General features: G+C 42.2%; 1 protein-coding gene across 5 annotated transcripts in view; it reads left to right on the top strand.

Annotated features, from left to right (window-relative positions):
• DDR2 (discoidin domain receptor tyrosine kinase 2) overlaps positions 1-12,563 on the top strand; it is a 156,353-nt gene that overhangs the window by 118,089 nt on the left and 25,701 nt on the right. For 3 of the 5 annotated variants that reach the window (XM_047840559.1, XM_047840558.1, XM_047840556.1), the window contains 5 exons: positions 2,800-2,902; positions 4,308-4,539; positions 4,848-4,995; positions 5,376-5,481; positions 9,634-9,820. In XM_047840559.1, coding sequence (XP_047696515.1) covers positions 2,800-2,902; positions 4,308-4,539; positions 4,848-4,995; positions 5,376-5,481; positions 9,634-9,820 — 776 coding nt within the window. The remainder of the gene's footprint in view (positions 1-2,799; positions 2,903-4,307; positions 4,540-4,847; positions 4,996-5,375; positions 5,482-9,633; positions 9,821-12,563) is intronic. The other 2 variants (XM_047840557.1, XM_047840560.1) reach the window with 2 other exon arrangements.

Here is a 12,563-nt window from a genome sequence, read left to right as displayed (position 1 = left end):
TTTTTATATAAATAGTCAATTACCATTTAAAGAGATTTAAATAACATGAAAAATCGTCTTAATCTAAATAGTCAATCACCATTTAAAGAGATGTAAATAACATGAAAACTCTTCTTATCTATTTACTATGTAATTACCATTTCCAAAGGGACATTTGTAATCATTTTTATCTTTGGTCCTCTGTTCATAATGTATCCTTTTTCTCTGGCTGCTTAAAAACTTTTCTCCTTATCACCTGTTTTAAGCAGTTGAATTATGATGTACTGTAGTATAGTTTTCTTCATGTTTCTTATGGTTCAAGTCACTGAGCCTCTCGGGTTTATAATTTCATCAAATTCGAAAAGAATTTCCACCATGTTTTATTCAAATAATTTTTTGATTCCTCTCTGTTCTTCTTTAAGGAATCCATTTACATGTATAATAGGATATTTGCAATTGTTTCACAACTTAACTTAGGTTCTATCTTTTTGTGTGATTGATTATTTGAGTGATTTGATTAATTTCTGTCATTGTTTCATTTTGGATAATTTCTATTGCTGTCTTTAAGTTCACCAATCTTTTCTTTAATGTATAATCTTCCTTTAATCTTATTCAATGTATTTTCTCATATAGTCAAGTTTCATCCCTAGAAATTTTATTTATATCCTTCCCTATCTCACTTAGCTCTCCTTATATATATTTATTATTTTTTTAAATTAAAGTATAATTATCACACAGTGTTATATTAGTTTCAGGTGTACAATATAATGATTCAACAATTCAACATTTCTCAGTGCTCATCAAGATAAGTGTACTTTTGTTCCCCTTTGTCTATTTCCCACATCCTCCTCACCTACCTCCCCTCTGGCAACCACCAGTTCTCTGTATTTAAGCGACTGGATTTTTGGTTTGTCGTCTCTTGTTTTGATTTATTTGTTCATTTGTTTTGTTTCTTAAATGCATTTTATGAGTGAAATCGTATGATATTTGCCTTTCTCTGACTGACTTATTCCACTTAGCATTATACCCTCTAGGTCCATCCACATTGTTGTAAATGGCAAGATTTCATTCTTTTTTATGACTAATATTCCATTATATTCCAATATATACCACATATCCTTGATCCTATCGATTAAGTCTTATGGATGGATACTTGGATTGCTTCCATATCTTGTCTATTATAATTAATGCTGCAATTAACATGGGGTACAGGGATGCCTGGGTGGCTCAGTCGGTTAAGCGTCTGACTTTGGCTCAGGTAATGATCTCACAGTTCGTGAGTTTGAGCCCTGCATTGGGCTCTGATGACAGCTCAGAGCCTGGAGCCCACTTCGGATTCTGGGTCTCCCTCTCTCTCTGCCCCTCCTCTGCTTTCTCTCTCTCTCTCAAAAATAAATAAACATTAAAAAAATTAAAAAAAACTTAGTAATCCCTTCAAATTACTGTTTTTGTATTCTTTGAGTAAATACCCAATAGTGGAATTACTGGATCATATGGTAATTCTTTTTAAAAATGTTTTTGAGGAAACTCCATAGTGTTTTCCACAGTGGCTGACCTTATAACAATATAATTATAATTGGTTTAATGTTCTTTTTAAATTCTTTTTTTTAATGTTTTTGTTTTTGAGAGAGAGAGAGAGAGAAAGACAGCACAAGAGGAGGAAAGGCAGAAAAAGAGGGGGACAGTGGATCCGAAGCGGGCTCTGCACTGACAGCAGAGAAGGCCATGTAGGGCTGGAACTCACGAACTGTGAGATCATGACCTGAGACGAGTTGGACGCTCAGCCACCTGAGCCACCCAGGTGCCCCTCTTCTATATTCTGAATCAATTCCATTGATTGGTTGTTTTTCTCATTATAGGTTCTATTTCTCTGCTTCTTTATACGCCTGCCATCATTGTACCTATTTATACTAAAAAATTCTTCATTGTTTATCTGAAATTTAAGTTTAGCTAGGAATCCTGTATTTCTCTGGCAACCCTAGATTCCCCCGACCTCTCCAGACTCTTATCCTTGTCTCCTTGATTGGGAGCCCTCCAAACTCTGCCTTGTTCTCACTCACTGTGGACTCTGCCACAGCAGTAAGCTGGTGCCACTGTAGGACTCATCTTCTTTGTCCCCTCTCAGGGATTGTTGGCCTTTGTTATTCGGTATTCATTGTTTGAAACTCAATGTTTTGAATACTTTGTCCATTCTTTGGTTGTTTCACCCAGGAGAGTCAATCTGGTCCTTGTTACTCTATCTTGGCTGGAGGTGGAAGTCCTTCCCCAGAGGCCATTGTTTATAGCCAGAGGCGAAAACATGGTGCTGATGGGGGCCAAAGCTGTGTGTCCAGTACTTTCATAGGACAGTTGACTTTGCCCTGTAGTTTTGTGCAATCAGCTACCTAGAAAAACGAATGCTTTGGATCAGGTGGTACCTGGTGGCTGTGAGGATGACTCAGCACCTTTGGGAAACTGGTTAGTAGTACACATCTGCTGATAAGGTAATGGGGATGGGCCATGGGCTTATTACCAAATAAAAGAATAAATCAGCACATTGCATCACATTACATTACTTGGGTCTGGGACTGAAAGATAGATGTGGCTGAAGGTCCGTGCTTGGGGGATTGAACACTACTAAGTTTGGAGGCAGGCCCAGGGAGAAAGGCTGAGAGAGTCAAGGTGATCAAACTGGGGTCATAGAAAACCTTAAGAAGATGTAAGCACTCTGTTTCCCTGTCCAATAGTCAATCACATTCTTCCTAGAAGGGGGTGGGGCATCCATGGAAATAAAAAGAAAAGTATTTCCTCTCTTTTTCCCTTCGGTGTCTCTTGGTCCAGCCATATGCCGCTATCCTCTGGGTATGTCAGGAGGCCACATTCCAGATGAGGACATCACAGCTTCCAGTCAGTGGTCAGAATCCACAGCTGCCAAATACGGAAGGTGAGGACAGATGCCCCAAGAAAGCCCAAGCCACGGGCTGGATGCACTTTCTGGCTCAAGGGGCTCGGGAAGAAGGGTGGGAGCTGGTAGGCACGGGGGAGGCCTGTCCTGTATGTTTTCGGGGAGAAAATTCAGGGTTTGGCAGCATGTGCTGGTCTGGCCACCCCTTCCCAATCACAGGGCCTTGAGCTACCCTGCCCACAGCAGATGGGTTCATGGATATGCAGTGGGTTTGCTTTACTTCACCTTCTCAGTGTGAGAATTTACAGGAAGCTGACTACCGTAGTGGACTGGGGAAGGCGCAGATGGGGTAGGACACTGGAAGCGAGGACACCCCATCCTCTTGTCAGTGGGTGTCTGTGAAACATTATTCACGGTGCAAAGCATCAAGGCTTTGAGCAGACACTGAGGACTCCAGAAAAGTCTTCCCTTCTCTCATTGAAGGGCCATCCTCACCCACAAAGAGTATGGTGGGTTCCTAGTGGCCTAGTACCAGGGGTCCTCCAAAGCAACGAACTCCCTTGTCAAAAGCTACTCTGCTGGTGAGGGTCTAATCCTTCTCCTGGGATCTGATTTTTTTGGTCTAAAGTGTTGATTTCTGTTCAAATGGAATCACCCACGAGAAAAGCAACCTTAGTAAACCTTCTCCATAATTTCTGAGTATGTGAAAGACGAGAGTGATGGTTGGTGGGGTTGGAAGAGAACGGCAATGAGTAGGTTGACATCTGTGAGAAAAGGAACATTCCAGGGAAGAGGGAAAGTGGTAAGACATTCCCAAAAGAAACCTTCCACTGATTTCACAATTTTGCTCACTGGTAGCTTAGCTTGGAGGTAATAAAATGAAACCAGATTATTTACTACTCTCCTGGCCTGCTCCTACCCCTCACTCTCATCATGGGTTCCCATGGCGTTTTGCTGGGCTGCCATGCCCATCCTGTTGGTTAAAATTCCACTGCATTACATAACCCACACTGGAGATCTTATGATCCTTCCCTCCTCCTTCCTATAACTTGATATCCAAGCAAGGGGTGGCCACCCTTGTTATGCTGGGACTGAAAGTGGAACGGGGAGACAAAATGACTCATGGGGGAGTAGAGGGCAGAAAGAGTTTCATTTCCGTTGTGGTCTTTAAATCAGGGTGAGAAATAAAGGCTACATCTGATCTGAAGGACTCTAGCCCTGGTGGTGACGGTCTATCTGGGTTTCATGGTGCCCCAGGGACAGAAGACTGTCAGGCTTGAGGGGAGACCCAAAGAGTCTTTTTAGACTGGGGTCCCAACTTTTTAGACTGAGTCTTGGGTTGGATACATTTTCTCCCCTCAGGACAGAGCAGCTGCTTGCTCTGGATTGGTAAACAACTCTAGTTCCATGGTTCCTCTCTGTCTCCCACCCCTTGTGTCAAAAGGCTGGACTCAGAAGAAGGGGACGGAGCCTGGTGCCCTGAGATTCCAGTGGAACCTGATGACCTGAAGGAATTCCTACAGATTGACTTGCACACCCTGCACTTTATCACTCTGGTGGGGACCCAAGGGCGCCATGCTGGGGGCCATGGCATTGAGTTTGCCCCCATGTACAAGATCAATTACAGTCGGGATGGCACTCGCTGGATCTCTTGGCGGAACCGGCATGGAAAACAGGTAGGAAGAAGAGACATCCAGACCCTGAGATGTCCAGGACCATATTTTGACTTAGGCTAGAAGAGGAAGTACACAGGCTGTCTTGTAGGTATGTGCATCCACAGACCTGGCATGCCCTTGTAAATGTGTGACTGAGGAGGAGGGAGGGTGGGGAGGGGGCACCGGGAGGAATATCAAGGCTGCTGGGAAAGCTGAGTGGATACATTCTGCTCCTTCAATTAAAAAGAGAGGGTCCATGAAAGAGGCTATGAAGAAGACTCAGCATAACCTCACAGCATCTCCCCACTATTTCTCTTCTGTCTCCTCAGGTGCTGGATGGGAACAGTAACCCCTATGACATTTTCCTAAAGGACTTAGAGCCACCCATTGTGGCCAGATTTGTCCGCTTCATTCCAGTCACTGACCACTCCATGAATGTGTGCATGAGGGTGGAGCTTTATGGCTGTGTCTGGCTAGGTAGGTCTCTAGAGACAGAGCGTATGGACCTTATTAAAACCTCCAACTCCTGGAACATAAAGGCAATTAAGTCAGAAAGGTACAGGATTAGTAATCTCTGGGGTGAAGTGATTCCCTGTAGGTTAGAGTCAAGAAAGGACATTGTTCCTCCACCCAAGGCTTCATTCCATTCCTGGAATAATGCATTCTGAGTCACTTCACTGACTGCTAGTGAGGAGTGCTCCTCAGCAGTGCTCCCTGTGTACCCAGATTGAGTCCTATGTGGATACACTGAACAAGTGTACCTTTGAAGTCACATGGAGCTCCCTGGGGTAGTTGGTCTGAGCCATAGGTACACTTCCTTCCCAAAGGCACTGACACATCTGTGTTTCCTTTGACAGATGGCTTGGTGTCTTATAATGCTCCAGCTGGACAGCAATTTGTACTCCCTGGAGGCTCTATCATTTATCTGAATGATTCTGTCTATGATGGAGCGGTTGGATACAGGTAAATCCTGGGAAACTTTGGTCATCAGAATGGGAAAGTGGCCACTAGAAGAGATAATATTTCATTATGGCTTAGGATCAATAATCAATCAACTGGTCAACCAACTAGTGTTTTTTTTTTAGGCCCTGTACTAGGCATTGTGAGATAATTTAGATGAAGTAAAACATGGAGTCTTTATCTGCAAGGAACGTATGCCTGTTTTGGGAAGACAAGGGAAACAATAAATTACACAAAACAAGAGCTAAAATTGTAGTATGGCTCTAGGTACGGTAGCCATATTTTTTTGACTCTTAAAACAGGACATGTGGTCTGACACAAATAATGGCCTACTTATGGAGACAAAGGGCCAGAAGAATTGAAGTTATAAGTATAATAAATAGGACAGGTCAAGAAGTTTGGGGAGAATGAACCCCATAAATAGAAATGCTTTAGAAATTATGAAAAGGACACCCATAAGACTTACAGTAAACAAGGAGAGTTTCCGTGATGAGATGATAATTAGAGCAGGGGAGGCAGGTAGCAGGGAGCGGAGGAAAGAAAGCAGGGCTGAGGACAAGAGTGGCCTGACTGCAGCAGAAGCTTGATCCGGGAACAGCAGGAGGGACCAATGGGCAGTCCTGAAGTGGACCTAGGAAGGGCCATGGTGGAAGAGTATGATCAGACACAGTGGGAATTTAGGGTTGGATGAGAGCTTTTCCTCCCTATCTCACTTCACTCTGAGCCTTGCCATTTTTCTTTTAGTCCACTTCCACACTTTTCTCTCTCTTAGCTTGGTCTTTGCCTGCAAAGATTGAGCCTGGGAGAGAGGTTAGGTCCAGACCAGATGATGGAGGTTTCTAGTGGTTGAGAGAGGGAGAGATTAATCTCAGGAAGGGGAGTGAGGGATTATAGCACTTCCATTCTCTTAGGTGTGAAGAATAAATTCCTGCCCCACCAGCTGCCATCCCCTGAGTGAAGACCTGACTCATCCAGTATTCGATTTCCAGCTACATCCTTTCCATGTGCTTAGTCACCGTTCTTCCCCATTCGCTTAAATTATCTGGGCATCATTTCACTCAGCCACACCCCAACTGGCATATGCTTGAGGCATAGAGGAAATCAGAGATCAGTTGAATTCAGTTTAGTTCAATAAATCTTTGCTGATCCTCCGTTACTACCTGCAAGGAATTTGGCCAGACTTGGTAGGTATTCAAACATAAGGAAGTCCTTGATCCTACCTTTAAGAAGCTCACCGTTAGGAATGGGGACTAAGCCAGGATATAAATTGCTGTGATAGAAGCCCTGGAGTAAGAGATCGTAGGAGTGCTCTGGGGATCAAGGGAAAGAGCAAGCCAAGGTAGGAGAAAGCACAGCACTGGGAGTGAAAACACCTGGATTCACATAATAAAAGTGTTTGCTTAAGTGATAAAAATGTATAAGAAAAGCATTCTGTAAAGGTAAAGTGCTAAATACATATAAGTTTGTATCTGATTGGGAAACCAGCAAAGACATGATGGAATAAGATGAAATCTGAAGCAGGCTCCAAAGGATGGGTGGAGCTTTCACAGGTAAACAATGTTGAAAAGGCATTTTAGGCAGAGTCAATAGCATGGGGACAAAAGGATGACCCTGTAAAGTTTAGGGGAATGCCTGGTAAAGATCAATAGTTTAGTTAACCATCAGCCGTATTTCTGCAGCAAAATAGTAGATAAGAAGCACTATAGGGCAGATTACATCAGATTTTGGAGGAACTTGAATGTCAGGGCCAGGAGGAAGGGGAGGAGGAGTTGACTTTCTCTTCATCAGCATAATCATTGATAGAACACATCACTGAAGATTTTTAAACTTGGGGAAGGACACGATTGGCACGGTGCTTTAGACAGATTAATCAGGCAGGTCGCAAAGGTTAGATGTGACGGGAAGGAGGAGGTGATGAGGGACATTTTCTCATCGCAAACACTATCAGGTAAAAAGCGTGTGGGCCCAGGGCTGTAATGGTGACTGTGGGAACAGAAGAGGAGCAGCCATCCATGTGGGGACCGTTTGCAATCTGATTGGGTGTAGGGGCGAGACAGTAGGGTGAGGAGAAGTAGATCAAACAGTGGGGGTGGCATTTATTCATTCAACAGGTATATCTTGGTGCTTCCGGTACACCAGGCACCTTCACTGAGTGTGAAGGAAAAGTAGAATGGGCAGAAATGCAAATGGATTTAGTTTAGAAAAAGGGCAATGATGGGGTTAGTTCGGGACACAAATTTAAGGGACTGGCAAGACATTCAAATAGATAAGACAGGTAACTGGTAACAGAAGGAAAGATCAAGAATAAGATTTGGATACAGACTGCCTCCACTTGATAACTGAGGTAGTGAGGTATCTCTTTGGAGTGTGCCTGAGTGGTGAGGTATTAAAGTCATCTAATTCAGAGTCTCAAGAATAGATAGTTTTAGGAGCAAAAGTTCCTTTTTTAAAAACTAAAAAAATTATGGAAGTAGTATATGCTTGTTATAGGAATTCTAACAATTCTAAAGGATATGGCAGGGAAAGTTTCTCTGCTTATCCCATCCCCATTTGATTTAATTTTGACTGCGAGAAATTAATTTTTAATTTGTGTTGCTTTTCATAAGAGTTTCATGGGGATTTATTATTCTGGGGACAATGGGAAATATATTTATTGCAAGTAAACTTATGTTCTCCCAGCCTTCTGATCTGTAGAGAGAAGAAAAAGATGGCAAATCCTTGGAAGGGACACCCAAGCTCTGGTCACTGTGGATAAGGCCAGTCAAATTTTATAATTTGCCAAACATTTTTCAATGAACAAACAAAGCGTATCTGTAAGGCTGGCATAATCACTCAATTATTTTTTTGTAAATTCACAACTTTTATATAACCTCAAGGGGTGCATGCATTATCGCTTGAGGGTGAGTATCCCAGTTTCTTCACTTGGGAGACTCCTGATTCATCGTTTAAATCTTGAAAGGCAGAGCTTGAGGAGAGAGAAGTTCCAGAAGTTCCTTGCTCTGTCTTTCATAAAGAAGGAAGACCTATGTTCCCAAGGTTTTTCTCTACTCATGAAGCAACTCAGTCCTACAGTCCACTTAGCAGGAAAATCAGACCAGCTTATAGAACTGCACTGAACTCATTAACTAAAATTTAAAGTGAATTGGACCAGGAAAAAAATGGTTAAGGAATTATGCACCCAAATTGGCTCTCAGCCTTCACATCTGGGTTCTCCTCTAGCAACAAGATATCCCAAGTATTTTTCCTTGGAATTCAAGAGAAGTTGTCTTCCTGGGTGACTCGGTTGGTTGAGCATCGGACTCTCTGAGTTCCTGAAATAGTCAATCTGACATAAATACACAATCATCCCATATACCAATCAAGCAAACCCTTACAATCAGAAGTGGAAAGACTGCCAAGCTAGAAAACAAGACTAAATCCAATGCCTGAGACCCTCATGTAAATAATGCCTTTTATTCCATGAGTCTAGTATTCTACCAATTTAATTAAAATTACATATAAATTAGTATTTAAATTTGGGATTGATCACCTTCCCCCCCCCCCCCCCCCCGCCTTTAGTTGGACTCAAATTGGGTTGTTGGATGTGGGGTAGAAGAGAGCATGACTGGCTTATCTGGAATTGATTCACTGAAAAATGACAACATACAGTCAAAGGAGAGTCAGAAAAATTTCCAACAAGCTCTGAGACTGTTTAGTGATGGTCAAATGCTACCGTCTACTGTAGTGTTCGCTCTATGCATTGATCCATCCATTCCCTCATTTACTTGTTAATGGATTAATCAAATGCATTTGATAATGTTGAGTTATTATAGAAAAACTTATATTCAGTATGCAAGAATAGGTGAGGATACAATAGATTATAGAAAGCTTTTCTTAGAAAATGATAAAATACTGTTTCAAAGCTTTCCTAATGAAGGAGTAAGCATTAAGTATTTTGTAAAATTCATTGATACGAAATTCTTTGCTCTCCATTGATACAGGATAAATGAGTCAATACTATAAAATATACTGGGTTTTTCACAATCCTTGAACCTTCAAGATAATCAACTCTTAACAAAACCCCGGGGTGAAGAAGCTGGGTAAAGGCTCTTCCACGAATGTGTAATTAATTCCAGGCTCATTTCTCCCTTCTCCCTTCTCTTCCTCTGGCCTAAGCAGCATGACCGAAGGGTTGGGCCAGCTGACAGATGGGGTGTCGGGCCTAGACGACTTCACTCAGACCCATGAATACCACGTGTGGCCAGGCTATGACTACGTGGGCTGGAGGAATGAGAGTGCCCCCAGTGGTTACATCGAGATCATGTTTGAATTTGACCGCATCAGGAATTTCACCACCATGAAGGTCAGTGGAGTTAGGTGTGGTGGAAGCCAAAATAATGGCAGTGAGAAAAGGCATGCTAGAAAGATCCCTGGGTGTTGCCAGCAGAACTGGATTCAAATGGGTGTTCTGCTACCAACTAGCTACATGCGCTTCACGAGTCACTTCATCTCTGTGGGCTTCCTGCTTCGTTTGTGAAAAGGGGGCTTAGACTAGGTCGCTGTTTCTCAGTGTTTTGTGTCGTTGTTCCAGCATCAGCGTCTAGGTACCATTAGGCACGGTGGGTCCAGTGTCTAGAGCCCACAATACTTTGAAGCCCTGTGGAAATGTTTTAACTTCTTTTAACATCAGGGGTAAAAAAAAGAACTTGTAGGGTCAAAAATTATTTTCATCTACTTAACAACACGGTTTTAAAATACGATTTTGGGGGTGCCTGGGTGGCGCAGTCGGTTAAGCGTCCGACTTCAGCCAGGTCACGATCTCGCGGTCCGTGAGTTCGAGCCCCGCGTCGGGCTCTGGGCTGATGGCTCAGAGCCTGGAGCCTGTTTCCGATTCTGTGTCTCCCTCTCTCTCTGCCCCTCCCCCGTTCATGCTCTGTCTCTCTCTGTCCCAAAAATAAATAAACGTTGAAAAAAAAAATTAAAAAAAAAAATACGATTTTGATTTTTTTTATGGAGGGAGGGCCCACAAAAGCAAAAGTAACCAGAGCCCATGAAAATCATTTTATGGCTCTGCCTAGGGCTCCCCAGGGACAAGACATACTTTTATCAGTAAAGCTGGCTCATTGCAGCTCTGAGTCTCAATGGGAGAATTGAGTATTTTGTACTTTGTCTTTGGAATCATTTTCTACCCCTACTCTGTTTCCTCTACCCATGCAACCCTGAGAAATCATTCTAGAAGCCTCCTTTCTCTTCTGTCTCCAGAGTTCTTTGTTTCCTTGTCTGTGGCAACAGCACATCTGTCTGGTTGTCTTACTAGATTTCAAGCTCCTTTGACCTGAACTCTAAGCTTGAGTAAAACTGGGGCTTAGCAGTAGAAAATCCTTTTGTTAAATGTAAGAGAGACCCCTGAAATTTTTGTGGTTCACATATAACTCTTACTGGTCTGTGAAGGAGCCTTAGAGGAATTCCAGTATGAGGCCTAGGAAAGAGAGTGGGCAAGTGAATTTGACCTCACACATGGATTCTGTTTATCTGTTATTTCCCCTATTAATAGCTGGGTACAGAATATTAATGGCCAACAAATTGGTAACTCTGCCTCTATTTCAATATTTGTTTCCTAAATTCATTCATTCTTCTTTGTTCTTAATGTAGCAACAGTATTTGAAGTATACGTAGCTCTGTGCTAAGTTCTGGGGGTAAGCGGATGAATAAGAAGTGGTCCCGGCCTTGGGATGGTTTGCAGTTCAGTGGGAGAAGGCACTATTTATTTGCAAAAGGAGGTATGTAGGACGACGTGGGGACCCAGAAGAAGGAAATCTGTGTCATCATTCAGGGCCCCTAGTAAATCAAAATGTGTTATTCTTGGCACAGACTCGGAGTCAAAAAGATATAGAATTTATATAAAAAAGAAATAAAAATAAAATGGATGCCTTATATTACTATTATATTACTCTATTATGTACTGTCTATTCTAATACTATTCTATTACTATTCTATTATATAATTATAATATTATATTCCTCTCTATTATATTACTATTATATTACTCTATTATGTTTACTCTCACATGTTAATGTGATAATATCTCCTAACTGGATTACTAGCCATTAGTTAAATGAACAAACATTTAAAATGAGAACAGAAGGAGCAACATTCACCTATCTGCCTGGATATTGTCGAAGGATGGCTCCTTGGCGGTTATAAAACATAACCGTGTGCAACTGTGTGTAACGCATTACTCTTCACAGGTTCTTCTGGAAGAGGGGGGTGTGCATATGCACAGTAACAAAGATAGACCTCAAGGGAAAATTTATTTATATTGCTGAATAATGATATATCCACATGCACCTATGAACATGCGTATCAATTCACAAAAATGTACCATTGGGATAGTTTTTTTTGTCTCACAATTAATAAAATGTATTTTCAACTCTCCATGAAGTTATAATATTCAGTCGATAGACTTTGATCTTCCTGAGCCCCCTGTAGCTCCTGTGTAACTAATTTATCACACATCAAAATTACTCAGAAGCGTATTCTGCAGTAAGCAGGTGCCAGGAACTTCTAAGGAGCTAATTCAGGGTCAGTCCTGTCTAGGCCAAACAGGTCTCTAGCATATTTTAATTTTTCTGAGACAAATCAAATATAAACGATGACTTTCAGGTCACTAACATCTAGAGAGTAGTTACTGCTTTCTCGGCAAATTACTGCTCATTTTCCCCACCCCTGAAGTGTAGTCAAGATATACCATTGACATATATTGATATACTTTTAAAATGTCTTGTGTTTATTAAACAAATATGTAAGTCCATAGGGGAATGAAATTCTATACTATTTATTGGCATTCTAGGAGAATTCCCCAAACATCTGTGGGATATATCATTACCTCCCCTGCAGGCTTCTTACCCAACACTTTGCAGATTTCAATGTTTATTCATTTTTGAGAGAGAGAGAGGCAGAGGGAGAGAGAGATGCAGAATCCGAAGCAGGCTCCAGGCTCCGAGCTGTCAGCACAGGGCCCGACATGGGGCTCGAACCCACCAACTGTGAGATCAGGACCTGAGCCAAAGCCGGACGCTTAAGCGACTGAGCCACCCAGGTGCCCC

The sequence above is a fragment of the Prionailurus viverrinus genome, chromosome F1 (genome assembly GCF_022837055.1).
Source record: "Prionailurus viverrinus isolate Anna chromosome F1, UM_Priviv_1.0, whole genome shotgun sequence".
NCBI classification, from domain to species: Eukaryota; Metazoa; Chordata; class Mammalia; order Carnivora; family Felidae; genus Prionailurus; species Prionailurus viverrinus.
Note: the sequence above shows the minus strand (reverse complement) of the source record. Positions and strands in the feature narration are given on the sequence as shown.